The sequence below is a fragment of the Leuciscus leuciscus genome (genome assembly GCF_965113295.1).
Source record: "Leuciscus leuciscus genome assembly, chromosome: 24".
Taxonomy (NCBI): Eukaryota; Metazoa; Chordata; class Actinopteri; order Cypriniformes; family Leuciscidae; genus Leuciscus; species Leuciscus leuciscus.
The window spans coordinates 18,727,120-18,754,387 of NC_138723.1; the positions used below are offsets into that span (position 1 = coordinate 18,727,120).

Below are 27,268 nucleotides of genomic sequence, written 5' to 3' on the forward strand. Positions count from 1 at the left end.
CAAAAACTACTTAAGTGAAAAATGATCACTTAAGTATGGTCACAGAGACAGCGCTCATAAAGATAATAAACGATATTCGCTTAAATACTGATTCAGGCAAATTATCAGTGCTGGTACTACTCGACCTCAGTGCTGCATTTGACACTGTCGATCACAACATACTTCTTGACAGGCTGGAAAACTGGGTGGGGCTTTCTGGGATAGTCCTAAAATGGTTCAGGTCATACTTAGATGGGAGAGGTTATTATGTGAGTATAGGAGACCATAAGTCTGAGTGGACATCCATGACATGCGGAGTCCCTCAAGGCTCAATTCTTGCGCCACTCCTGTTCAACCTGTATATGCTCCCAATGAGCCAAATAATGAGAAATAACCAAATTGCTTACCACAGCTATGCAGACGACACACAGCTCTACTTAGCCCTATCGCCTAACGATTACAGCCCCATTGACTCCCTGTGCCGATGCATTGACGAAGTCAACAGTTGGATGTGTCAAAACTTTCTTCAATTAAACAAAGACAAAACTGAAGTTATTGCGTTTGGAAACAAAGATGAAGTTCTCAAAGTGAACGCATACCTTCACTCTAGGGGTAAAACAACTAAACATCAAGTCAGGAATCTTGGTGTGACACTAGAGTCAGACCTTAGTTTCAGTAGTCATGTCAAAGCAATAACTAAATCAGCATACTATCATCTGAAAAATATTGCAAGAATTAGATGCTTTGTTTCCAGACAAGACTTAGAGAAACTTGTGCATGCTTTCATCACCAGCAGGGTGGATTATTGTAATGGACTCCTCACTGGCCTTCCCAAAAAGACCATAAGACAGTTGCAGCTCATACAGAACGCTGCCGCTAGGATTCTGAGCAGAACCAGAAAATATGAACATATCACACCAGTCCTCAGGTCTTTACACTGGCTCCCAGTTAGATTTAGGATTGATTTCAAAGTATTATTACTGGTATATAAATCATTCAATGGCCTAGGACCTCAATACATTGCAGATATGCTCACTGAATATAAACCCAACAGATCACTCAGATCATTAGGATCATATCAGCTAGAAATACCAAGGGTTCACTCTAAGCATGGTGAGTCTGCTTTTAGCTATTATGCCAGCCACAGCTGGAACCAGCTTCCAGAGGAGATCAGATGTGCTCCTACAGTGGTCACATTCAAATCCAGACTCAAAACACTTCTGTTTAGCTGTGCATTTACTGAATGAGCACTGTGCCGCTGTTCGTCCGACTGTTTGTACTGTACTGTATTTTACTCTATTTTTCTAAACTGTTTTAATTATTCTTATTTCTTTTAATTATTTTAATTTCTCCTATGTCAGCAGGGCATTTAGCCCGAAACTGTAAATGCCCACTCAGAAGGTGATAATGTGAAAGTGATTAATGTGGGTTTGAAAGTAGAACAGTATTTAAATGACGATATTAAAGTTTTCGTCTGAGAAAGAATGTGAACGCAGTGCTAAAGTGCTAAAGAAAGTGAAAAGAACGTGTGAGTAAATGAGGGAGAAAAGAAAGTTAAAGGAAAGTTGATAGATGGAAGTCGTAAGAAGATTGAAGGTTAAAAGAAGGTTGAAAGATTTAAGTCTTAAGGGAATCCTTTGAAAGAAAGATCTATAATAAATATTCTTTTTTATTTTTTAAAAGTACTGTATTTTATTTTATTTTTCTAAACTGTTTTAATTATTCTTATTTCTTTTCATTATTTTAATTTCTTCTATGTAAAGCACTTTGAATTGCCATTGTGTATGAAATGTGCTATATAAATAAACTTGCCTTGCCTTGCCTTACCGTTATCACTTTGAAACCCCTTTATGCACCCAAAACGCATAAAAAGTTTTACCTTTTTAAACGTATCGTAAACAACCCCTTGGTGTCAGTGTTTCGATATAACGTGTAGCCTACTATCCACTGGCACATGCCAATGAAGACCGGATGTGCCACCGGATGCGTCACTAAGCACAGCGACAAGTGCCTCTGGTCAGATGCCATGTCATTAAAATGAAACTCTTGGGTAAACTCTCCAGACTGAAGTAAGCAGCAGCAGTTAGTTCTCATAAATACACTCTTCTGGCTCAGGTTTAGTGTTCTGGCGGGCCATGGCGAAACTGAAGTTCTCATAGACTTTATTGGTGAACACTATAGATCCATTTTCGTCTCGCTTTCTGCCTGCGCAATCAAACAGACATAGAAAAACATACAATTAACATATAGTTCCTTTCCACAGATAAACAGTTTAGGCCTAAATCATTTACAACAGTGGTTTGTGTACTATAAATCGTTACGGTAATTTAGGTAATCTACTAAAATGATTGTTTTAACAGTACAATTATAAAAACCTTTTGAACTTAAATCTTTTTTGACAATAATTGTGGTAAATGTTTATTTTACTGCAGTTTATCTAGTGGAGGTCTCTAAAAATTTGTTTACAATGTACTGGTGAGGTCAGGACGAATTTAAATCAAGTTTTAGTGATCCACGAGGGCTTTTAATGAATCAATAGACGAATACAACAACCTAAAAAAAATCTTTAGTTACTTTTCCATGTAACTACTATAGATAGGCTACTGTTGTTTTTTTCGTTAAACTGTGGTAACTTGGTCTTACTCACTTCCTTGCTCAAAATAAGATCCAAAAACTTTAGTTAAACTGGTCTTGTCAAGCTGTTCAGCTGGCCTGCTGGGGTTTTGTCAAGCTGGTCAGACTGGGAGACCAGCTAAATAGATTAAACCAGCAAGGACCAGCAAACCATCTTACCTTTTATTTAAGCTGTTTTTAGTTCACAATATGCTACAAACAGACACGTTCATTCCCTTTTTTTAAATTTCAGATGTTGTTCTGAAAATATAAAAATGCTGTCCTTGAGAATTTGATGTCATGGTGACAGAAAGCAGAAATAGACATAGGAAGGATATTGATCTATAGAGATAAATAGGTGTTTGAACAGAGGGAGGAAGATAGGAATTATTTACGTCAAATTATTTTTTAACTGCTGAACTATTTCTTAACTTTCATTATTGTGTAACATGAATAAAGTAAGATTCTTTATGCAATTTCCTTATTTTTATTGAAGACACTGTTACCAAAAAATAATTTTCCCCCGTTGGATTCAATGGTTTCTACAAATCGAAGTAATCTGAGTTGTATTAATTGTTATAGAGTTAAACATAATCATACTCACATTTGCAAAAAACAACAATGGTGATGATGCAGAGGATGAGGCCTGCAGCAGCACTGCACACACTAATGACCAGAACTGTTATGGTCACAAACAGGGTATGATCAGATCATATACATCAGAACAATGCATTTTTGACATAGACAACAAGAAAACAGCAACAATCTCTCCTCATATTTTACAAGTCAGGTTGCTAAAGACCATCATAATGTCTCTCCTACTGTAACTCAGAATGCTATTTGAAATCAGACTTATTTATAGCTGAATTAATGTGTGCATTTGCATTTTTAAAGTCCCCTATGATGAAAATCAAGCTTCTAATGTTGTTTATAAGTCTATGTGGTGAAAACGAGGCTAGGGTGTAGAGTTACAAGCTATTTTAAGGCATGGCGATTTTTCTTTTCCAAGGAAAAAAACGTTTAAATATGTCATTTTGGTGGGACTTTACTTTATAGAAATGCTTAATAATATCAAAAGCATCTGTAAATCATTAAGTATTTGGAGGCAGTGGTATTTTAGTATAATTGAGATACTATTATAGTTTTTATTTTATTTTATTTTTAGTTTTAACAATTTTGTTGTGTTTTGTCATTTTGAATATATTTATTAAATATGCCTGTATAGTTTTTATAAATTTTTAATTCAGTTTTTGTTATTTTAGTATTTCAAGTTAAAAGTTTTTTAGATTTTATTTAATTTCAGTTAATGTTTATTTTATTTTATTTTTTTATGTTTTAGTTTCAGTTTTAGTTTGGAGGTAAACAGGCCTACACACACACAGAAAAAAAAAAAAATATTTCTCAATAATTAAGGCTTGTTTTCCTTTACAAATAACGGGGTTAAATCAAGATACAATTACTTGAGAAGTAAAATAACTTCAGATATGAAGTCTTGCTTTCTGAAAAAATTATAGAAATTAAGTGACTTCATTCTTAAAGCAAGAAACATATCTGGCAGCGACAGTGTCAGAAAAATAAACTTAATTTAAATGAAAAAGTAACGTACTTTGCATACCCTATTGGCAGATATATTTTTTTGTTTTAAGCATAAAGTCACTTAATTTTTTTTATTTATTTTTTTATTATAATACTTATCTTGTAATTTTATCTTGTAATTTAAACCTTTTTTTTCCTGTATGATTATTTATTTATTTATATGTACAATTATTTATTTATGTGGCTTTATCATTGTTTCCACTAGCAGTTTGCCTGAAAACGTTAAGGTTGGTGGAAATTTGACTTGACTTGATTTGATTTAGTAAATGGAACATTTTACAAGTTTGTCCTGGTTAAAGTGATAGGTAGTTTAAATGGCCCACCTTTGATAAATCCATTCTCTGAGGTGAGCTTTATTTGGGTTTGGGTTTGGTTATTTGAGTAGTTGGCGTGGCAGATGATCGTGTCTCCATCACTCCAGTCAGGTTTACACAGAAGCAGCGAACTGTTCATGTCATAAGATGTGGATGAATAAAGTAACCCTCGACCCTCTCGAATCCAGGTGAAGTTCACCAGCTCAGGGTTCAGACCCTCCAGAGAGCAGATCAGAAGAATACAGCTGTCATTACCGCTGTTCTGTTTCTGCAGGGACAGGCGTGGAGGAGCTGTAGTGGAGATAGTGAAGAATTATATTTATTACAGACATCTAAGATGGTCTACAACAAGTGGACAGTTCAGATATATAAATAAAATTAATGGCAATCACCTTCAACTTGGAGTTCCACATGTGAGATGTTGTCCACTGATGGTGGTGGAATCATTCTTGTTGTTTTACAGATGTAATTACCAGAGTCACTGAACTGAACATTTTTTATTATTAGTGACGTTCTGTTGAATGTAAAACGAGAGCATTGTCTGGTAGGAGATTCAGTATTTTTATTAAAATTCCATTCACAAATAGTTTTGTTAGTTGCTCTATGTATCCACTTTACATAAACTTGGTCAAAGTCATCAGGTAGTGAGTGGCAGGGAAGAAGGACAGTCGCTCCTTTAACTGCTCGGATAAACTCTGCATCTGTGGATTAACACAAATTTCAGTGTAAACCAACAGCAGAATGTTCCCTTCAAATATACAGCACATTTATAAAATATATTGTGAAAGACATCACAGAACGCATCGGTAACACTTTACAATAGAGTTTCATGTGTTAACATAAGTTAACTACAGTAGTTAACATGAAATAACAATGAACAATTTTTTACAAAATGTATTCATCTTAACGCTAATTTCTACATGTACACTTTTTAAATCAAAAGTTGTATTTGTTCACATTAATTAATGCACTAGTAACATGAACAAAAAATGACAATGCATTTTTATCAACTGACAATAATTAAGGTTAATAAAAGCTGTATATTAGCAATATATTACTTTATATTTTTTTATATTTTTCCTTTATTTGTCCTCGAGAGAAAATTTGTTTCCACCATATATATTACTTATGCATTAATTAATGTTAACAAATGAGACCTTATTGTAAAGTGTTACTGCATTTATTACTGCAGGTCTCGTTGTTTTGTGTAACCAACAGCAGAAAGTTCCCTTCAAATAGTTCATATGTCACAATTATTTTAAAATATATCACAAAAAAACACCACCATATCTAAGATGCATTAATTTAGTCCATCACTGAGATCTTTGATTTCAGTCAATTAATATTTCTTAGACAGTATGAGTCACAACTGAGACATTAGGCTATATGATCACTTCTTTGCTTTAAACAACAGAGCAAAATAAACATAACTGAAGTCTCTTACCTGTATGCGGGAGATAAATTAAAGTCAAAAATAAAAGATGGGTTGTAACCCGTTTTAAATGCATGTTGATGAGCTCGTCGTGTGAGACACTTCTGCACTCACACTCATTCTGATAGAGAGATGAACTTCCTGTTCATGCTCCCACCCACAATCTAGATCACAAGTTTAAAAAAAACTAAATCAATTCTTCTCCCGCGGGTGGGCAGACACTCGGAGATTCACTTTAACACAAATCGTGCTAATTTAAATGAATATTACCATCACATTGTTATAAACCATTCTGGAAAGTTATTCATCTATTTCTGTAAATAGAGCTTGTATTATCTTGAATGAAATCTTTCAGACTCAATGGCTTTGTTGTTGTGAATTCGATGGCATGGAGAATATGAAAATAAAGAGGTAACATAATTTTTTATTTTTTTTTAACGGTCATTTGACTTTTATACATGGAGGGGTACAGGACATGGAGTTTGCTGTATGTTTTTATCTGTGTTTTTCTGTTCTGCTTTCCATCTAAAACTATACGCAAGACGCCACAGCACACTGGAAAGGGAGACCACAATATTTCACAATATGCACTGAATACTCCGTGTACACCTCCTACTACCACAGACGGATGCGTCATGCACTTAATGTTTTGAAAGGGGGCAACAGTGTCAGTGTGGCACAACTTCTTGTGAATGTGGGTTTGATAGTAGGGTAATTTTAGTTTAGTATGCAAAGGAGCAAGGGTTATTTATAACAAACCAAGCAAAGTGCAACTGAACTTGACAGCCCTTAAAAATGGCTCCCCAAACACTTGACCGCAAATGCTCTGTTGTACAAATCGTGTAAATCACATATTTAATGTTACATTTTGTCAAAATGGTTCACAGCAATATTATAATCTACAATAACACTGTAAAAGTTATATGATCAATAAGATATGACATTATGTGCTTTAACATTGCTTTAACTGTTTTTTTTGTGTGTGTGTGTGACCTTTGACCCTTTACACAATTCAAATTTCTCAAAATATTTTGTTTTATGTGTAACACATAATAAATAATGCCATACAGTTTTGCAATGACATCAGGGTCGTTGTTTCTTTTATGTTCCACAGAAGAAAGAAACTCATACGGTATGACATGAGGGTGTATGTAAGAATTTTTGGTAACAGTTTAGTTTAGGGTCCAATTTTCACTATTAATAATGCATACTAGGATATTGGCTGTTTATTAGTACTTATAAACAACATATTATGCCTTATTTTGCCTGACCATATTCTATATCCCTTAATCCTACCCAATACCTAAACTTAACAACTACCTTACCAACTATTAATAAGCGGTAAAAAGGGGTTTATTCAGGCAAAAGTTGTAGTTAATAGTTAGTTAATAGTGAGAATTGGACACTAAACTAAAGTGTGACCGAATTAAATTTTTAAGTGAACTATCTACCATATTTAAGTGAGCCAGGACAACCCTCATGGACACCATATTTAGACCATCAAGTCACACAACATTTTTTTATATTTAAAATGTTTGGTTTTATACAATCAGCGGACAAAAACATGATTTGCATATTAGATATTTATTTATAAGTGGTACTCATTACATAAAACAGAAGTCGGCATATAGTTGCTATTTTATTTCAACGAAAATCATCTCTTGTTAATTCTCTCAAAAACACAAAGCAGACATTTTTTGGTAAGCATAGTTTAAAGGATCATAAGAAAAGTATCATTGGTAAACTATCATTTAGGAATGTATAGTTTAGTGTGTCTCCACTCTTCTGATGCTCTCATGTCGAGGGTCCACGGCAGCAGCTCAGAGTCTTGTCTGCAGGATGACAAGTCTTTTAGACACAATAATTTAACTTGTTTGCAAGAACTTGCAGTGGTTTGTGAACTATAATTCACATTCAAATCATATTAAATTAATGCTGGATTAGAGATTCCAAAGGAATCACTGTTTTTTTTTTTCTAGATGTAAAATCACAATTTATGTATATAATATAATAATTATTATAGTGTCAGAATTTGAGAGCAGATATCAGTGGAGGTCTTACATTTGAACATGCAGAACAATATCCAGATGAAGATGATGGCGATGATGAAGATGATGAAAAAGGCCACACAAACAAGAAATTCTGGAAAAAAAGACGAATCTCAGGTTAGCCTGATGGATTGGTTGATTTATATATTTTTTATATTTCCTTTTGAGAGTTAAAGGCAGTGGAACAGCTTTGCTGAACTGGTACACTGTACTCTAGTTTGTCCTGGTTAAAGTGATAGGTAGTTTAAATGGCCCACCTTTGATAAATACATTCTCTGAGGTGAGCTTTATTTGGGTTTGGGTTTGGCTATTTGAGTAGTTGGCGCGGCAGATGATCGTGTCTCCATCACTCCAGTCAGGTTTACACAGAAGCAGCGAACTGTTCATGTCATAAGATGTGGATGAATAAAGTGGCCCTCGACCCTCTCGAATCCAGGTGAAGTTCACCAGCTCAGGGTTCAGACCCTCCAGAGAGCAGAGCAGAGGAATACAGTTGTCATTACCGCCGTTCTGTTTCTGCAGGGACAGGCGTGGAGGAGCTGTAGTGGAGATAGTGAAGAATTATATTTATTACAGACATCTAAGATGGTCTACAACAAGTGGACAGTTCAGATATATAAATAATTTATGAACGGCAATCACCTTCAACTTGGAGTTTCACATTTGAGATGTTGTCCACATGTGGTGGTGGAATCATTCTTGTTGTTTTACAGCTGTAATTACCAGAGTCACTGAACTGAACATTTTCTATTATTAGTGACGTTCTGTTGGATGTAAAACGAGAGCATTGTCCGGTAGAAGATTCAGTATTTTTATTAAAATTCCATTCACAAATAGTTTTGTTAGTTGCTCTATTTATCCACTTTATAGAAACTTGTATAATATCATCAGGTAGTGAGTGGCAGGGAAGAAGGACAGTCGCTCCTTTAACTGCTCGGATAAACTCCGCATCTGTGGATTGACACACATTTCAGTGTAAACCAACAGCAGAATTTTTCCATCAAATATACAGTAAATAAATCACATTTATACGTATCAGAAAAATCGACCACAATTATTAAGTCTATCACAGGGATCTTTGTTATTAGTCAGTTAATACTTGTTACAGATTATACATCACAAATAAGACATTATATAAAACTTCTTTGATTTAGATAAAAGGGCAAAGTAAACAGAACTGAAGTCTCTTACCTGTATGCGGAAGATAAATTAAAGTCAAAAATAAAAGACAGTTTGTAGCCCGTTTTACAAACATGTTGATGCGCCCAGTGTGTCTTACACTTCTGATCTAATACACACACAATCTGAGTGATGAACTTCCTGTTCATGTGCCCACCCACATGATAAAAAAATTAAAAAAATAAAAGAAAAAGGTCAAACACATTTCCCGGACAGAGTTTAAATTAAGCCAGGAGTAGGCCTTAATCTAGAATAGTTGATCGTGTCTTAAAACCTGCCTCCTGGTAGGTTTAATTTAAGCCTCGATTTAGACCTGGAGTAACTCTAGTCTTCCTCCAGGAAATCAGCTTATTAAACTCCGGACTAAACTAAATCTAGGACTATTTAAAGCCTTGACCAAGAAAGCAGATTTCTGTTAATCTGGTTTAAAGGGCAATTTTAGTCTAGGATTAGGCTTAATCTCTGTTCGGGAAACCGCCCCTTAGAGATTTGCTTTGACACAAATTGTGCTTATTTACAGTAATTGTAGATTATTTAATTATTGAATGAAATCCTTCCAACATATATTGTTTTGTAGTGGCCTGGCAAATAGCAAATGAGAATACACTAGTTTAAATAGAAAAGATAACTTGCTCTGTGTGTTAAGGCGAACTATTACAACATACTGGAAGGAAAGACCACAAAATTTCACAATTTGCCGTAAACCCACAATCTTCAAACTAACTTACATTACGGTATCTTCATAAATCAGCCTCACACTCCTTAAAGGCAAGCCAGCTATTATTTTATTGAAAAAGTTTGGTTTTATACAACTGGGTGACAGGAGAATTATTTGAATTATATGTTTGTTCAGTGTTACTTTGAATAAAAAAAAACTGAGATGTAGACCTATGTTTGCAGTTTATGATACATCATACTACATATGAGTTATGTATGCAATATATACATTAAATTAAGGATAATAAAAAAAATTATCTCAACTCTCTCTCTCTCTCTCTCTCTATATATATACACACACACACACACACACACACACACACACATATATATATATATACACACACACACACACACACACACACACACACACACACACACACACACACACACATATATATATATATACACACACACACACACATATATATATATATACATATATACATATATATTATATCAACCCAATATATATATATTATATCAACCCAATATATATATATATATATATATATATATATATATATATATACACACACACACATATATATATATACACACACACACACACACATATACATATATATATACATATATATTATATCAACCCAATATATATATATATACACACACACACATACACACACAAACATATATATATATATATATATTTTTTTTTTTTTTTTTTACAGAATTACGAAAACAAAATTATTCAATAAGTTTCTTGTGTGTATGGTCCAATGCAGCAGGTCACACTCTTATCTGCAAGATATGAATGTTACGTACATAATTAAGCCACAGTTCTCACACAGTCAAAACTAAAAAGAACTGTCTCTCATAATATGTTTCACCAATAAAAATGAATTTCCCATCCATATGTTCAATAAAGATAGATTTGTCGGTTCTGTCTTTTTTGTTTAATAACGTTACACACCTTTTACTTCTGGATGGAACTGAATTTTAGTTATAGTGTCAGATTTAGCCTTTACTGAATGTGCAAAATGCACAGTATTTCTTACATTTGGAAATGCACAACAGCATCCAGATGAAAACGATGCAGATGACGAAGGTGCTGAAAAGGACCAAACAAAACGCTGGAGAGTTCTGGCTGGATTCTGGAAGACAGATGAGTTGATATATTAGTTATATTTTCTTATTTATTTTGAATGGTCAATTTATCTATCTTAAAATAGTTTTTTATTTTTTTTTATACAATTCAATTTTTTTTTTACTTTTTAGAATTTAAAAGATAAGGGACATTATATGCACCACCCACAAAAAACAGAAAATGTTCATGACACACAGACATCATGATCATATTACCCACAGTGCTCTTTATGCATTTCATTTTCTAATCAGTGGAGCTGTATGGACAGTATTTTTCCTATTTTAAAACTCACCCTTGTTGCTGAAGTCAAGTGTGATGTTCATGCTGAGAGGTGTTCGGCTATTTGAGTAGTTGGTGCGGCAGATGATCATGTCTCCATCACTCCAGTTAGGTTTACACAGAGGCAGCGAACTGTTCATGTGATAAGATGTGGATGAATAAAGTAACCCTCGACCCTCTCGAATCCAGGTGAAGTTCACCAGCTCAGGGTTCAGACCCTCCAGAGAGCAGATCAGAAGAATACAGCTGTCATTACCGCCGTTCTGTTTCTGCAGGGACAGGCGTGGAGGAGCTGTAGTGGAGATAGTGAAGAATTATATTTATTACAGACATCTAAGATGGTCTACAACAAGTGGACAGTTCAGATATATAAATAATTTAGGAATGGCAATCACCTTCAACTTGGAGTTTCACATCTGAGCTGTTTTCCACTGATGGTGGTGGAATTACTCTTGTTGTTTTACAGCTGTAATTACCAGAGTCACTTAACTGAACTTTTTCTATTATTAGTGACGTTCTGTTGAATGTAAAACGAGAGCATTGTCCGGTAGAAGATTCAGTATACATTTTATTAATCTTCCATTCACAAATAGTTTTGCTAGTTGCTTTATTTATCCACTTTACAGAAACTTGATCAAAGTCATAAGGTATTGAGTGGCAGGGAAGAAGGACAGTCGCTCCTTTAACTGCTCGGATAAACTCCGCATCTGTGGATTAAAACAAATCGAGACAGAATGTTGTATTCAAATGTACAGTATAAAAAACAAACAAATAAACAAACAAAGACATTTTGTTACTAGTCAGTTAATACTTGTTACACAGTATAAGTCACAACTGAGACATTATATGAAACTTCTTTTTATTAAAGGGCAAGGTAAACAGAACTGAATTCTCTTACCTGAATGTGGGAGTAAAATTAAAGTCATAAATAACAGAACGTTTGTAACCCATTTAAAAAACATATCAACTTGAACACATTACTGAGATACTGTACGCTTAGCTTGACATTTCTGCACTACATAGTGCATACATTCTGAGTGATGAACTTCCTGTCCATGTGCCCACCCATAATCTAGATCACTTTAAAAGATCAAATGAAAAACCTTCCTTTGACCAAACACTTAGAGATTCACTTCGATATAAATTGTGCTCATTTAAATGTAGGTTATCATTACCGTTATATTTATGATACACAATTCGAAATGAGTCACATGACACCTTTAGCTTTTATTTTATTTGAAAAGTTTGGTTTTATACATTTGGTTGACGAGATAATTATTTGCTTTATATATATTTTTTAGGGATATTAATTACATAAAAACAGAGTAGACCTATACATTTAGTTAATGATACATCTACATTTGAGTTATGTGTTCAACATGCATTCAATAAAGCATAGTGAATAATCTAAAGTCTTATTGAGAACTAACATTTTCTATACTTAGTGTAAAATACTTTCTGTTGATTGTAAAATGCGGAATGCAAACTCCAGAAGATTCAGCAATTTTATTAATATTCCAAATAATTATTATTAACGTGTTTAATAATAATAATTTAATAAATAAAACATTATTTAAATACAATACACATTATTTTCCCAAATGTAAGTTAATTTTATTACCAAGTTTATCATAAATTGAATTAATAATAAAAAAAATTTATTCACAACCTCCAAATTAAAGTACAACCAACAAGGTATAATGATTATTTCATATTTTTAAATAACAATTTGATGAATAAAATATTATATCACTTACAAATAACTTCATTATGGTTAAAATTACAGTTTTAGTTATACTAATCAAAAATCTATTGTCTAAACCTACTTTTTCAGATTGAAAGGGATTCTTGTGAGATTAGACCTACCCTGAGATCTATCATGACGTGAAAGGAAGACAGCAAACAGATTCATATGTATGTTACTTTAATAGGTGTTTAAAGAATAACATTTGCGTCAGCAGACAGTGTTATGACATAAGACTCAGTGAGAAGGGCAATGGCAAAGGGGTCCCTCTCTCTACGCAGGGGGTCAGTAAGGCAAGGCTGCATCAACAACTGGGCTGTAACAATCAGATCCATACATTGCATCATACAGTACTAGTGACAATAATCAGATCAAGCACACAAGTATAAACTCCTTAGAGGAATCAAGAACAGGATCTCGGGTAAGCGTTTAAAAAGACGGCGCCACAACTGCATCTAAAGCCATGAACGTACATTCTTGTACAGAGCAGAGAAAATCCTCATCATTGACGGGGTGCATATTTAAGGTTATTAAGACTCGAAACGAGTTGAGAAGGTGGAACGAGGAAGGTTTGGCAACTGATATCCATGATCGCTGATATTGCACGTTTCAGGTCTAAATGTGTAAAAGCGAAGGTTATTTGATGTCAGATATGACGGAGGTCAGGGTGTGTGTCTTGAGGATGACTGGAAGTTTTTACAAATTATTCAGGTACTGTAAGGAAGCAGCCTACAATTCCTCCATATAAAGCCACCGCATACAGAAAGACTGGATTGGAATTAGAAAAATACAGGTACAAAATCCATTACATTCAAGAGACAATCTAGCACAAAAGGGTAATATTATAATCTTTATAGCTAATATAGGAATTTCTGTTTCATAGAGGCATTTTGCTAAGAGGCATCTTCTAAATAGAAAAAAGTGGGGTGAACGATCATGACGGGGGCATCATGGGATGGGATCAGATTCTAAAGATGCATCATGCGGGGGGACGATTCAATTAAGCCGTGTTATCATTCAACGCATAATAATTCTCGCTAGCAATGAAGATTTTTAAAATACACGATATGCACGAGAGGTTACGATTAAGAATGACAATCATGAGGGGACACTGGCGAGATGGGGAGATCAATCTTTATGGGGCTAGTTCGCACAAAAATATAATTCTGGAACCCTTTTCTCATCGTCATGTCGTTCCAAATCCGTAGACCACAAAAAGAGACTTACACATTGCATTTTTCTGTACAAAGAATGAATGGTGACCCAAAAAAAGCACCACAAAAGTATCCAGTAATGACTTAAATTAGTCTTTTCTCCACACAAAACTATTATATGGCTTCAGAAGACTTGAATGAGAGTCATACGAACCACTTTTATGGTGTTTTTATGACTTTTTTTACACTCGCTTTAATTATTGAGGAGTGCAACCTGAACATTCTGCTAAACATCATCTTTTGTGTTCCTCAAAATCATGCAGATATTGAAACGACACGAAGGGTGAGCACGTGATGACAGACTTAAACTTTTTTGGGTGAACAATCCCTTTTAAAAACATGATGTTGTTTTGGTATGGGTTTAAGGTGCAAATATTGTCTTTCTAAAATAGGCATTAAAAAGGTGCCAACATTTTGCACACCACTCTCACTGCAGGTTCATTCAGAGGAAAAACCGTCAGAAAAGATTAGAAGAATTAGTTGTGCTGATAAAATACATTTGAAAACCTGAAGACGGATAAAGCCTGGCTCTCTGCATCATGAAATTTCCCTTACAGACTATTTTCGCTTTTCTTTGGCAAATGTCTGAGAGAACGACGCGCGTACGACACGTCTCCTGATCGCCGGGAAGAACTTAAAATTGCGTCCGAGGCGCATTGTGCGCGAGGGAAGACATCTTAGAGTAACTTCCTGTCAACAACAAACATGGGACTCGGGTGAGGAGCGTAAATTATGATATACCGTCCTTTGAGGAAACAGATCATTTTCCAATGCGGTCACATTGGCGACATTTCAGCTAAATTTGGTGTGTAAAAAAGAGACGCATGAAGCACTGCTCACACACAAGTCACTTTTAAACCAAGCAGCTTTCTGTTGGTCAGCACGGTGAAGTCATCTGACCAGCTGGAACAGGCGTGAAAGACACGCAGATTCTTATAGTAATGACTCAATTTTGCACGCAATGTGACCGCACCATTAGTCAGGGTGGAAACATTAGCATAAAATTAAACAAGGCATCCACTCTGACTAAGGTTTAAGCCGAAGAGAGGATAATTCACGATCAGATTACTGATTGATACAATTCAAATCGTCCATAATGACAATCAACTGATTCAAAACAGCTGAGCAGGAGGTTTAGCGTCGTCTTATTCTTGATTTATAATTATTATTTTTTACTATACACTTTTAAAGTTTTACAAGCAAGGGCCTTACAGGTGATTTATAAAATTAGCTTAATAAAATCACACTTATAAAAGTGATTAGGTCCTGATTTTTCAGGTAAACATCATCAATATGTCTCACGACTGCCTCAGGCACAATTACAGCCTACAAGCTCTCTATTACTTAAAATACACTGAGGTTTAAACCCTTGGCTTGGAGTAAATGCCTCTATTGTATAAATAACAGGAAAGGGGGACATTCAAACACAGATCTCGCGCCCGCCAGACGTAGGCCATATGCAGTTGCCTCGCACGTGCGCGTCAGTAAGCAGGAACTAAACGTCTAGAGGCGCTGCATTCTTTATCAGTGCTTGTTGGCTTAACAGGTAAGCATAGGTATATATACACAGATATTTGTATATGAGCTTTTGACAACAGTCTCGATCCAGTAGAGCACACCTCAGGAAAGGCTGAGGTTTCTAAACGAAATGTTACGAACGAAGCGAGGAAAAACAGCGCCCTACAGAAGGTGTTCTAGGGAGAACAAATTAAATACAGTATTTCGAAGGAGTACAAAAACCTTATTAGTTATAAGTTCATAAATTCACAGACAATATCATTTATAGAAGAAAAACCGGTGACTCTAAAAGCAAAACGAACAAAAAAACATCAATCGTCTTATTAAAACGGAAAAAGCTTGACTGTAACAGTGAAAGAGTGTGTGGCTTTTAAACCTGTGATCTGGCTTATAGAATTCCTTCATTTGTCTAATCTAGGCTCCCTGCGACCTCAGGAGGGTTTCGGGAAGAAGAGTCTGAGGTTCGAACCAGCCCGAGAACACAGGGAACTGATGTGCACTGCAAAATTCATATTGTTTTCCAGTAAAATATCGAAACATCCTGAAAACAATTTTACTCGAGAAGCAGAACTGCTAAAGACAATTGAACGAATCTGTGTTTTTGAACGAATCTGTTAAGTAGTTGAATCATTCACATTCAGCTCCATGACTCCATGATAAAACCGTTCCGAAGAGTTTCAGTAGATTTTTAGGCACTCACATTTTAATGAATGATAATAAGGCTGGTTTTGATCATGTAAATGATGATTCACAACTTCCTCATAACTAAACAAAATGAAACTGGCTTTTCACCACTGGCATAATGACCGACAGAAAGAATCACTGAACTTGAACACTAATCTTGAAATAATCTTAATTTTCTTACTTTTCTGGTTAACATCTAACAAAATTGATAGGTTTGTTTAAAAAAAAAAAAAAAAAAAAAAAAATCTTATCTTACACAATTCTGCTTCTCAGATAAATTGATCTTGTTTTAAGAATTATTTAGATATTTTTACAAGATAAAAAAAACGAAAAAAACTAAGAACATGATTTTTTTCCAATGTGTCGCTGATACAAAGCACGTAATCTTGTTTGACAACCTAAAGATGACCCTGGAGGTGTCTGACTCACAAGTGCCTAAACACAGGATGTGCACATAGCAGAATAATATGCTATGTTGACTCCCACAATTCAAGGTGTGAGTGTGTGAGTGTATGAGTGTGTGTGTGTGTGTGTGTGTGTGTGTGTGTGTGTGTGTGTGTGTGTGTGTGTGTGTGTGTGAGTGTGAGAGAGAGAGAAAGAGAAAAACTCTTTTCTCTTCTACGTCAAACCCTGTTTTCTTTTCCTCTCCAACTCTCTCACACCGTGTGCTTGGAGGAATGGACAGAATCAGCAAAACTTTGAGTTGGAATGGCGTCTACAGCCTCAGGTACAAGAAGAAAACCAGGGCTGAGTATCTCAGTGATGATACAAAAGCTAATTTGAGAATAAAACAAACACAAAACAAAATTCGCTATTACAACGGAAGCCAAAGACAACTACAAGCATCGTCTACGGTAGCTAAAAATTAGTGCAGTGTCTATTATTAAACTATATTAGAGAGGAGTAGCACTCTTTTGGATTAGCCAGCAAGACGCTACACACTGCGGTAAGGTCAAGTATTGACATAAAATGCATTTTTTTTTCATTCAAGTATCGCCATACTGCTCTGATAACGAACTCATTTATAGCTGTGTATGTCAGAGAAGAGCGCAGAGGGGTGTCACAATATAAAAGGATTCGACTGACTTTCCATCGGGTGATTCAGTCAGAAACACTTGTAGGCAAGGTCTAAAATAAACTCTTTGCAACAACTGCCAACGGTTAATGCAAATTGCTAGGCAGAAATATTAATTACTCATAACAAACTTTAGTTTCCATTATAAAACAATATAGGGGAAAATTATAAATATATATGTACTGTTATTATTTTTTAGAATATACACAACCTTTCAAAAGTTTGGGGTCAGGAAGATTTTTATAAAGAAATGAATACTTTTAATATTTTTTTTCAGCAAAGTTGCATTAAATTGATCATATGATTTCTTTCAAATAAATTATGTTATGTTATGTTAACTTTTTATTAATCAAAGAATCGAGTAAAAAAGTATCACATTTTCCACAAAAATATTAAGCAGTACAACTGTTTTTAACATAGATAATAATAAGAAATGTTTCTTGGGCAGCAAATCAGCATATTAGAAAGATTTCTGAGGGATCATGTGAGACTGAAGATTGGCATAATGATGCTGAAAATTCAGCTTTGCATCACAGGAATAAATTACATTTTAAAATATATTGAAATACAAAATTTAATTTATTTGAAATTGTAATAATATTTCACAATATTACTGTTTTTACTGTATTTTTGATCAAATAAATGCATCCTTGCTGAGCATATGACACCTTTGTCAAAACCGACCGCACACTTTTGAACTGTAGCATATATATATAAATATTCAATGCTGACCAATGCTAATTTTGGACCCTGCTCGTCATTATGCCTGCAACCGCAGCGCGTCTTGTGCAAACACCTGGCTTCCCACACAGCGCTGCTGTTTGTGATAGAATAACAGGTGGTTTATCTCTGACTAACTCTCATCTATAGAGGCACCAGACATATTGAGGGTCATTGCTTGAAATAAAGAGGCATCTAGGCATTGACTGTGCATTGTGAAGGTGAAGGTGGTGCTTCTGTGCAGAGAAAAAATCTGAACAGGTTTGTGAGGTATGAGGCTGAGGTTGAGCAGTCAGAAAACACTCATTCTCTCTCTCTTCATAAGATTCAGAGCAGTAAAAGGGGGCAGGAAGCCACAAAACGTTCCTCTGATCGAGAGAAGATGTACACTGCTGTGTGAGAAAGACGTTTGTGCAATGAAGCTAAACAGAAACAAGAAAGATAGAGAAAGACAAAGAGGGAGCACTTGCTTCAAATGCACTTTTTGTAGGCAAAACTTGACCTTAAAATAGTAGCCATTTCTTGCAGATTGTAAAAATCAGATAACTGGTCCGGAGCCACCAGAGGAAACAGGCTTAGGGACCAGAATTGGCTCCCCCAGGGCCCTGAGGGGGTGAGAGGGAGGGAGGGAGGGTGGGGTTGGGTGTAAGGTGAAGGCTTCTGGGATAAAACATCTTCATCCGTCTCAAAGCTTCCCTCATCCCTTTCCAGTCTCTCTCGCTCTCGTTCGCTCTAAATCCTCGGCGTCAGGGGCCGAGAGTCAAGAATAAGGCCCCAGCATGTCTGTACATAAGCCCAGTCCGGACTAAACCCGTCCCGAGCCAGGCCGAGGCCTCACTGGTCCGCGCAGGAAATCAGCACAGGAGCCATGTCCTTCACTTGACCTTCAGTGGGGATGCTCACAGCACGCTGGGCTCTGGAACAAACACGCAGGCTTTATCATCAACACACACACACACACACACACACATCATCACGCCCATGAGTTTGCAGGGTGTCCCATCTACCTGTGCACGTTCTCCATGGCTGCAACCTCAGCGAGAGCAGCTAAGCTGAAGAAGGCCGGGAGGCCACCGGACGTATCTGGCTCGTCCACTTCCGCTGATCTGGGGTCATTGTAGCAGACCCCGCTATTGCATAATGTCTCTTGAGTGAATGGCTTTTCATCCTGATTCTTGGTCTGATCCTTAGATTTGTCTTCTGCTGCAACAGAGAAAAATCAAAGAATTTTAGACTTTTATACAAATATGCTCCCCCCCTCCCCCCAATCTTCTTTTGTTGGCAGGACAGCATAGACTAACAATTCCAGTATGTTTTCAGAGATGCACACTCACATGTCACATGATATGAAGAATCCAGTCACAGAAATGGCATAAACAAGCTATTTATTTCTACATGAGGAAGTTGCATCATGTTGAGATGATGTGGCTAGATTAATGTGGATCATTTTATCTTAGTAACCTTCTATTGTCGGACACTTATGGTTGCGGTATACATATGTGACAAATATTTATGCAAATAGCGCATTTCTACATTGGCATCAGTAGCTAATGTATATATACACAAATACAACAACAATAATAATAATTTACTATAAAGACATTTATGTTACAAAAGATTTCTATTTCAAATAAATGCTGTTCTTTTGAACTTTCTATTCCTCAAAGAACCCTGAAAAAATGCAGGTCAATAATACAATAATAATAACAATAATAAGAAATGCTTCTTGAGCACTAAATAAGTATATTAGAATTCTTAAAAATCATGTGACACTGAAGACTGGAGTAATTGCCATCACAGGAATAATTTACATAAAAAATATAATACATCATTTACATTATAAAATAAATGTTATTTTATAATATAACAATATTGCTTTATTTTATATTGCAAATAAATGCAGCCTCAATTTGCAAAAAAAAAAAAAAAAAAAAAAAAAACACTTTTGAACAGTAGTGTACATTGAAATAAATTGGTGCAGGGTGTTTGTTGAAGGAGTTTAGAAATCATAAATGAAACGGTAACAGGAAACTGGTTCGGCTCACCCTCAGCAGGAGACACTCGTCCATCGGCCGTTCGCACCAAGTGTGTGATTTTACTCTTCCTGGCCTTCCTTTTCTGACTGCCCACAGGTGTGTCCAGAACCTTCTGGGGTTCAGGAGAGGGAGACACACACGGACTGCTCGACTTCACTGGACTTGATTCTGTAACCATGGGGTCAGGTGTGGCGATGTCTAAAAGAACACATGAAATATGTCAAGACTGAGCCCTGGAAGTCCTAATGCAGAAATCCTGACAATAATTGGTGCTTTAGGATACAATATTTAATTTAGCTTGAGCCACTTGTACTACACCACAACAGGCTACATCAAAGTATTTAAATAACTGTTACACGTGTGCCCCTTTAAGATAACTAGAGTGTACTGTGACCTAGATTTGACAGCGTTCCCTGCTATGCAGCAGGAAATACTGAGACACACTGGGCAAAACCACGGACAAACAACCAGAACCACGCAGGCAGAGTTTCCAACACTAGTGCACACACTCTTGCTGTCTGAACAGAGAATGAAGCTGATTTCAGAACAGTTTCTAATGGCTGTCACCTTTGTCTGCGGCACTGGATTTCTCCTTCCTGTGTTTGTACTTGTTCACTATCTTGTGGAATAAGGTCTTTTTCTGAGATGAAGATGAACCTAATTTCAAAAGCAATAAAACAGAAAACAAAAAACAAAACAAAAAACAACACAGCATGCTATGTTAGGTGGAAGTCATGTCATTCTGAACATGAGATGACTACTTCCTAATAAAGTAAGCAAATGAGGAAATGAGTGTGGTGGGCCAGGAGGATTAGTTAGTTTCCATATGTGCAGTGCACTCACCCTTGCAAGGTTTGGGTGGTTCAGGAGGGCTGGATGTACTGGTTTTTTTCTTCTTGGTGACAGCCACACTCTTTTTGTCAAATGTCAGGGGGCTGTACTGCGGTAAGCTGTTGAACTTTTTCTCGAACTCCTCTTCAAGCTTTCCTAGTCTGTGAGTTTTATACACAGAAAAACATTAGCAATATGTGTGCAAAATCTGCTCACCTGGATTCAAAGTCTTCTAGACAAACCGACTTCAATCTTGCACAAACACGATGGAATGTTCTTAAACACTTTTACTTTGGTAAACTATGATACTCTGAATACTATGATCATGGAATGGCAAATATGAGTATGAGTGAAAAGTACAAAATTCCTTAAACTATCTAGTTACCAAGCTATCCTAAACCACAGAAAAATGACAGCTTTTGAGATGTTTCAAATATTTTTAGATAATTAACCTGATTGAAAAAGAAAATCTATGATCATCATCAAATGTACTGATTCAACCAATATCATTGACAATCAATCTATAGTCAATGGTGAACAAGACTGCAACTAATCAAAAAATAAAAAATAAAAATAGTCGGCAACAAATTTGTAATTATTTTGTGCCAGATTTACTAACAGCTTGCACCAGCGCAAACCCTCTTTTGGCATTAAAAACCTACTGTCAGGATTTAGTAAAGACATACAGGGAGAAATTAGCGGTGAAATGGCATGGACACAGTTATTTTTGTGACTGATGTTATTGCATAGGAGTTTCCCTTTCATACGCAACATTTATGAGAGGAGAGTATTTAAATAAATCAAGCAACATGATTGACTAAGGTTTGTGGTAGTCAGTTGACTGGCATTTGTGCCATTATTTAACGCCGAAAAAAGCATGTCTTCACCCATTTACATTAATCTGGAAAAAAATTCCATTATTAAAATAGTTGGTAGTTGCATCCCCAATCAAAAAACTCCTCTGCAGGAGATTAATCACTATTTCCAAGCAGATTCAGTGCTGTGATGGGAGAAAGTACAGCTCACCCCGGGGTGGTTTCCTCTTTAGACTTGGACTTCTTCAGCTTTTTGGGGTTGCTGGTAGCAGCTTGAGAAAATCCCCAGCTTTCATCATTCCAGCCACCCTCATGATCGGACACACTGCCTCGCATTGAACCTCTTTTCCCTAGAAAACAGACCAACAGCCCAAACAGCACATTTTTCATTCATTGTCAAATCAAATGTTTTTATGAGATGAGATAATGAGATAATGGCCAACTGAATCACATTAACTGAAAATTCTAAATGATATTCAGTATGAGATAAGTTTAACACATTTCAAAGAAGTCATTGAAATGGTACTCGTAAAGCACAATTTAAACACTTTTTTTTAGTGTTGTCATTTCTGCATAATAGCATGTGGGCGATAAATATATTAAGGAAGTATGTTTTTTTTCCATGCTACTATTTGCTCCACATGATCAGCTGGAACTAGTGGGCAATGCGTTTCAAATCCAGTCAGTATGACATAATCAACTAACAGGAAAATAACCTGTGGGAGGAGTGTGTGAGCACGTTACCTCTATCAACATTTGCTCTCAGTGATGTGAGCATCCCTTCGGACACCAGAGTCTTATAAAGCGCTCCTTTACAGCTTCGCTCAGACTTCCTGGACCCACAATTCTCTGGCTTAACCTCCAGGTCTTTATCTTCCTGTGTGGTTTGAGGTGGTTTGGTGTCTGTGTCTTTCTCCTCCAGTTCTGTTGGCTGCAGAGGAGAGCAGTGTGGTTCCATGTCCTCCACGCCACTAGGGGGCTCCACCTCCAAGTCTGGTTCATTCTCACACTCAGCTTTAGGGGTCAAAGGAGCTTCCTCAGTTTTCATTTCTACATCCTGTGGCTTATTAGCCTCTTCGTCCCCTTCTTCCTCTTCTTCTGTGGCGTCGTCTTTTAACTTGAGCTGTTTTTTCGGTTTAGACTTTTTCTTCTTCACAGATGGAGATTGGTCCGTAGAGGGGCTGCTTTCACTCTCTGAGGGACGAGCTTTCTTCTTGGGTGTCTCTTCTGAGCCCCAAGTACCTTTTGCGACCGCTTCAATGGTGAACATTACGCTGTCCAGGTCCGACTCAGACGACTGGCGCTTCTTCGCCTTTTTGGGCGATGGAGGATTTTCGTCAGACTCTTTATTTTCTTTCTTCTTTTTCTTCTTCTTCTGCGTCTTACTAGGGCTGATGTCAGATGGGATGGCGTCAGTAGGGGAGGATGAGGTGGAGCCGGAGGTAGAGGATGAAGATGTGGTGAGAGGAGGTTCTGGAGCGTCCCGCTGCTCTTCGTGGTCTGGGATGGCTGTGCTAACTGAGCTGTGCTGAGCACAGAGAGAGGAGGAACCACCAGAGGGCTGGGAGGATCGAGCTTCTATCTTCTCAGCCTCAGAGGCCAAACACATCTATATAAACAAAGAAGGACATCAGGTTATGGAGCTTTGTGATAAAAATGACCTCTGGCATGGATATTCATGTCTTACAAGCTATTAGATATCATGCAACATATCAGCTGCCTGAAGGCCGTTCCTCATTTTACTCATAATGTGACATGTTGCCAAGTGAAACTAAGCTTATTAAATTGGGAAAAAAAATGTAGGGCCTTTAATTCGATCTATTAGTCATTTCTGAATGATGAAAAGTAGTTTCTACATTATCACAAATTAAATTCCTATTCAGTATTTTAAACATTATTATTTTCATAAGATATAAAACTCATTTTCAGCAAATCCTTAAAATCGTATTTTTTTTAATACTTGCTCAAATGGTATAATTTGTACCTGCTTTAATAATAAAATTATAATATAAAAAATGTAATCATGGTACTTTAAACATGGTACTGAAAGATACTAAGACATTTAAACTTCTTTTCATCAAATCGTTTTTAATACAAGTGTTCAACTGGTGTATTGTTTACTTTAAAGGTAGGGTAGGTAGGATTTTTCTAAAAAACTTTTTTTCAAATTTGTTTAAACTGTCTTCATATACCAATACATAATTAAAATGTAAGTGCTCTGAAAAAGAGAGTATAAAAATCGAGTGACTGTAGACCTTTTAATCTGCAATAAACACAGCTCATTATTTCCATTCGGGACGAAACAATTGATTGGTTTGGGCGACTGTCACTCTCTCTCGCAACCATGGCTACCACTACCACCCCTGTTGCTACAAGATCTGCCCATGTATGCCCGCACTCTTGAACGACCTCCTCTGCTTCTCCCTCGACCCCAGACCTGTCCTCGAACCGACGATGCGGTACTTGTCTCCGGAGTGTAACGTTAGTCCTCATCAGAGTCAACAATGTTTTCATCATGGAAACTCTTACATGCAAAACACCGTATATGTTATGAATCTTACACGAAATTCACCTTCATCACAGTGTAACTGATGGTAATGGAAAAACGTGCATCAATGCAGCCTGTTTTTAGCTTTGCCTTATAAATATAGCTCGTTACCTATAAATATAGCTCGTTACCGATTCAAACAAAACATATTTTAAACTTTACCAGTATCGATATGCTAGCTTGATAGTGAGTACTAAAAGCCATCTTATTTGTTTATATTTATAGTGATAAAGTTAGGTATTTTATTACATGTGATTCTGACATGATGTCACTACATGCACTGCGCTCCTTCCTCTCCACTCGTCTCAGGTAAATAAATGCGTCTTCCAGCTGAGCCTGAGCATTTGGCGTTGGCGTCGCGCGTTCATGTGTTTTGGGGGCGTGGCTTTGGAAGGAGCTCAGAAGGGAGGGGGTGGGAGTGAATGGAAATAATTAGCTGTGTTTACAACAGTCGTGAGAGGTCTACAGACACTCGATTTTTATACTCTCTTTTTCAGAGTACTTACATTTTAATTATGTATTGGTATATAAAGACAGTTTAAACAAATTTGGAATGAAAAATCCTACCTACCCTGCCTTTAAAATAGAAAAATTGAAAAAAAAATTTATAATATAATAATTAAATAATATTTTAAAATAATATAGATTTAAAATCTAAATATAATTTCAATTTAGAAAATAAAATCAATCAAAAAATACATTTTTTATAAATTACTATACATTTATTAAAGGAGAAGTATACAAATTAAGCAATCTGTTGTTTCAAGTTATTTTAGAACATTTTGATAAAATGGATGGTTGCCAGGGTGTTGCTGTGCAGTTGCTAGGGTGCTTACTGGGTTAGGGTTAAGCCTAATTAGTCCAATTAATATCTTATGGAAAATTTGTTTTAAACATATTAAAACTCATTTTCAGAAGACACTTCTAAAATACGTGTTCAATTGGTAGAATGTTTAAAAATCTTGCTTTAAAAATATTTGTAAATTAAATCAAATCAAACACTTTTATAAATTTGTTAAATAATAAAAAAACAAATATTAATATTTAAAAATAAATATGATATTATTTTTATTTATATTATATTGAGGTATAAATGTTATTAAATCTTTTTTTTCTCTCTCTCTCTTTTTTTGTACATTTTGATTTTTACATTAACATTTTTGGGAAATGTGTACTGATGAATCATTCAAAGTAGGAACATGTATTTAAGTAAATACTAGGGTCAATTTTGTTAACTTAAAAATATAAACACCCACCAGGTGGCAGCATACGCATCAAAACTGTCCAAGGATTTATTACATAACATTGCCTGCCATAGTCCATGCCAACCGGTCAACACCAGCCACTGCCTCACTGAGCTTTAATTCTGCACTATAACATCAAATACTGTATGTAGCATAAGATTCATCCCCAGTCTTGTGTCTGTGTAACCCGGGGCAGTGATTGTGGGTTGGTGATGTACCTCAGCGAGCTGGAAAAGAGCCGACTGGCCGCACTGCCTCCCCTCAGATGCTGACTGAGACCTACTGGAGGAGATCTGCTACAGAGACAAACCAAACATGCATATTCAGACCAATAACAAGCGCATTATTCACCCACAAAGAGGAATATACATAGACATATGGAGTTTGTTAAGGGAAAAATTTATACTGCTCATTTATTAAGGAGGATTCTAGGTAAAATCACAATGCTAGGGGTGTAACAGCAAACAGACGTCATGGTTTGGTACGTACCTCGGTTTTGGGGGTCACGGTTTGATATGAGTTTGGTACAACAGGAAAAAGCAACAAATCCCCAAAGCTAGGTTTCTTTTTTTATAAATTTTAAACAGACAGTAGTGCAAATTACAGTTTGCTCCACCTAGCGACATTTATGGTGCCTTCACGTGCTATGGAAAAGATGATATTTTCCACTTGTGAACTGGTATTTACCAGTGTGTTGTGTTCAAGTGCTTTAGTTGTCGTAATGTAGGTAAAAAAATTGGACTCACAGATCCAGACCTGTTATTTGGCTAAAACAATTTTAGATTGCTTAAGTCAGTAAATCATGGTGTCGCTGGCGTACACTACAGACAAAATACATTCACTCGAGTAAATTGCCTGATCGCTCATTACTAGGAGGCTCCTTGACTGCTAGCTAGCATCTGCTCTGGGTAGGTAACACCAAACCATAACGGTATTTTTAAAACTGACACTGAGTGTTAACGCCTTATATTACAATTGTTAATGACAACATTTTATAGGCTACAAAAACTATCCGCTAACAGTAGCAAAAAACGTTTAGTTATTCACGACTCTTGCGTTGCTCTCCGCCATTTTGAAAAGGTCAAAGGTCATCTCATCTCGGCAACTCGTGCATCAAAATATTCTACGAGCTGCCCAGTGGAAAATACCACATGAGTGGGTGTTCATGTGCATTTTCCACGTCGGCTTTTGGTATTTACCATAATTACCATAGCACGTGAAGGCACCATTAGTCCCCCCTGAGGTGGTTCGTACATTCGGTCCTTTAGTCTATTAAGCTGTAAACAAAATGCACTCTTGTACAGGTAATTTTTTTTAGGGCTGATAAATAAATAAATAAATAAATAAATAAATAAATAAATAATCAGCTACAAACTGAAAAGCATCTCGTGTTCTAAAAGTACAAAATAAATAGAATAATGAAAAATAAAACTTTTTTCTTTGAGCGTGAGAGTTCATTAACATGCGGTGAATGGCGGATGCACAAATTTCAATATTACGCTCTATCAAGAAATCACGGAAAGATGAGCGAGAAGTAGAAAAAGAGCCCGCTTCACCTTTCCACGAGGAAAGCG

The 27,268-nt window shown here is 36.1% G+C and overlaps 3 protein-coding genes and 1 long non-coding RNA gene across 11 annotated transcripts in view; 1 reads left to right on the forward strand and 3 right to left on the reverse strand.

Annotated features, from left to right (window-relative positions):
• Window positions 1–1,644: 1,644 nt before the first annotated feature.
• On the reverse strand, window positions 1,645–6,083 carry LOC309488807 (uncharacterized protein). Its single transcript, XM_082157226.1, has 5 exons — window positions 5,947–6,083; window positions 4,895–5,203; window positions 4,512–4,793; window positions 3,197–3,271; window positions 1,645–2,184 (listed from the first exon to the last, which is right to left on the reverse strand). The coding sequence occupies exons 1-5, from the start codon at window positions 6,008–6,010 to the stop codon at window positions 2,063–2,065; spliced, it is 852 nt and encodes a 283-aa protein (XP_082013352.1). The 5' UTR covers window positions 6,011–6,083; the 3' UTR covers window positions 1,645–2,062.
• A 147-nt stretch (window positions 6,084–6,230) lies between these two features.
• LOC309488818 lies at window positions 6,231–7,015 on the forward strand. The gene is made up of 2 exons (XR_014202284.1): window positions 6,231–6,345; window positions 6,477–7,015. It is a non-coding gene; the product is annotated as an uncharacterized lncRNA (long non-coding RNA).
• Window positions 7,016–7,499: 484 nt separating this feature from the next.
• On the reverse strand, window positions 7,500–12,881 carry LOC309488797 (uncharacterized protein). Its single transcript, XM_082157199.1, has 8 exons — window positions 12,164–12,881; window positions 11,661–11,972; window positions 11,279–11,557; window positions 10,898–10,993; window positions 8,625–8,933; window positions 8,240–8,521; window positions 7,996–8,076; window positions 7,500–7,766 (listed from the first exon to the last, which is right to left on the reverse strand). The coding sequence occupies exons 1-8, from the start codon at window positions 12,225–12,227 to the stop codon at window positions 7,729–7,731; spliced, it is 1,461 nt and encodes a 486-aa protein (XP_082013325.1). The 5' UTR covers window positions 12,228–12,881; the 3' UTR covers window positions 7,500–7,728.
• Window positions 12,882–13,172: 291 nt separating this feature from the next.
• Window positions 13,173–27,268, reverse strand: part of bbx (BBX high mobility group box domain containing) — a 39,747-nt gene continuing 25,651 nt past the window's right edge. For 4 of the 8 annotated variants that reach the window (XM_082157172.1, XM_082157176.1, XM_082157171.1 and 1 more), the window contains 8 exons: window positions 25,913–25,990; window positions 22,647–23,511; window positions 22,114–22,252; window positions 21,100–21,248; window positions 20,824–20,913; window positions 20,266–20,454; window positions 19,228–19,423; window positions 13,173–19,136 (listed from right to left, as the gene is read on the reverse strand). In XM_082157172.1, coding sequence (XP_082013298.1) covers window positions 19,055–19,136; window positions 19,228–19,423; window positions 20,266–20,454; window positions 20,824–20,913; window positions 21,100–21,248; window positions 22,114–22,252; window positions 22,647–23,511; window positions 25,913–25,990 — 1,788 coding nt within the window. In that variant the 3' untranslated portion in view covers window positions 13,173–19,054. The remainder of the gene's footprint in view (window positions 19,137–19,227; window positions 19,424–20,265; window positions 20,455–20,823; window positions 20,914–21,099; window positions 21,249–22,113; window positions 22,253–22,646; window positions 23,512–25,912; window positions 25,991–27,268) is intronic. The other 4 variants (XM_082157178.1, XM_082157175.1, XM_082157174.1 and 1 more) reach the window with 4 other exon arrangements.

Excerpts from the sequence above, each read along its gene's own strand:
- LOC309488807 (XM_082157226.1), bottom strand. The coding sequence starts at position 6,010 with ATGCATTTAAAACGGGTTACAACCCATCTTTTATTTTTGACTTTAATT. Across the intron at positions 4,794-4,894 it reads TGTGGAACTCCAAGTTGAAG|CTCCTCCACGCCTGTCCCTG; the intron begins GTGATTGCCATT and ends TCTCCACTACAG. Across the intron at positions 3,272-4,511 it reads AGAGAATGGATTTATCAAAG|TTCTGGTCATTAGTGTGTGC; the intron begins GTGGGCCATTTA and ends TGACCATAACAG.
- LOC309488797 (XM_082157199.1), bottom strand. The coding sequence starts at position 12,227 with ATGTTTTTTAAATGGGTTACAAACGTTCTGTTATTTATGACTTTAATT. Across the intron at positions 11,973-12,163 it reads AATTTTACTCCCACATTCAG|ATGCGGAGTTTATCCGAGCA; the intron begins GTAAGAGAATTC and ends TTTAATCCACAG. Across the intron at positions 7,767-7,995 it reads ATTGTTCTGCATGTTCAAAT|ACAAGACTCTGAGCTGCTGC; the intron begins GTAAGACCTCCA and ends GTCATCCTGCAG.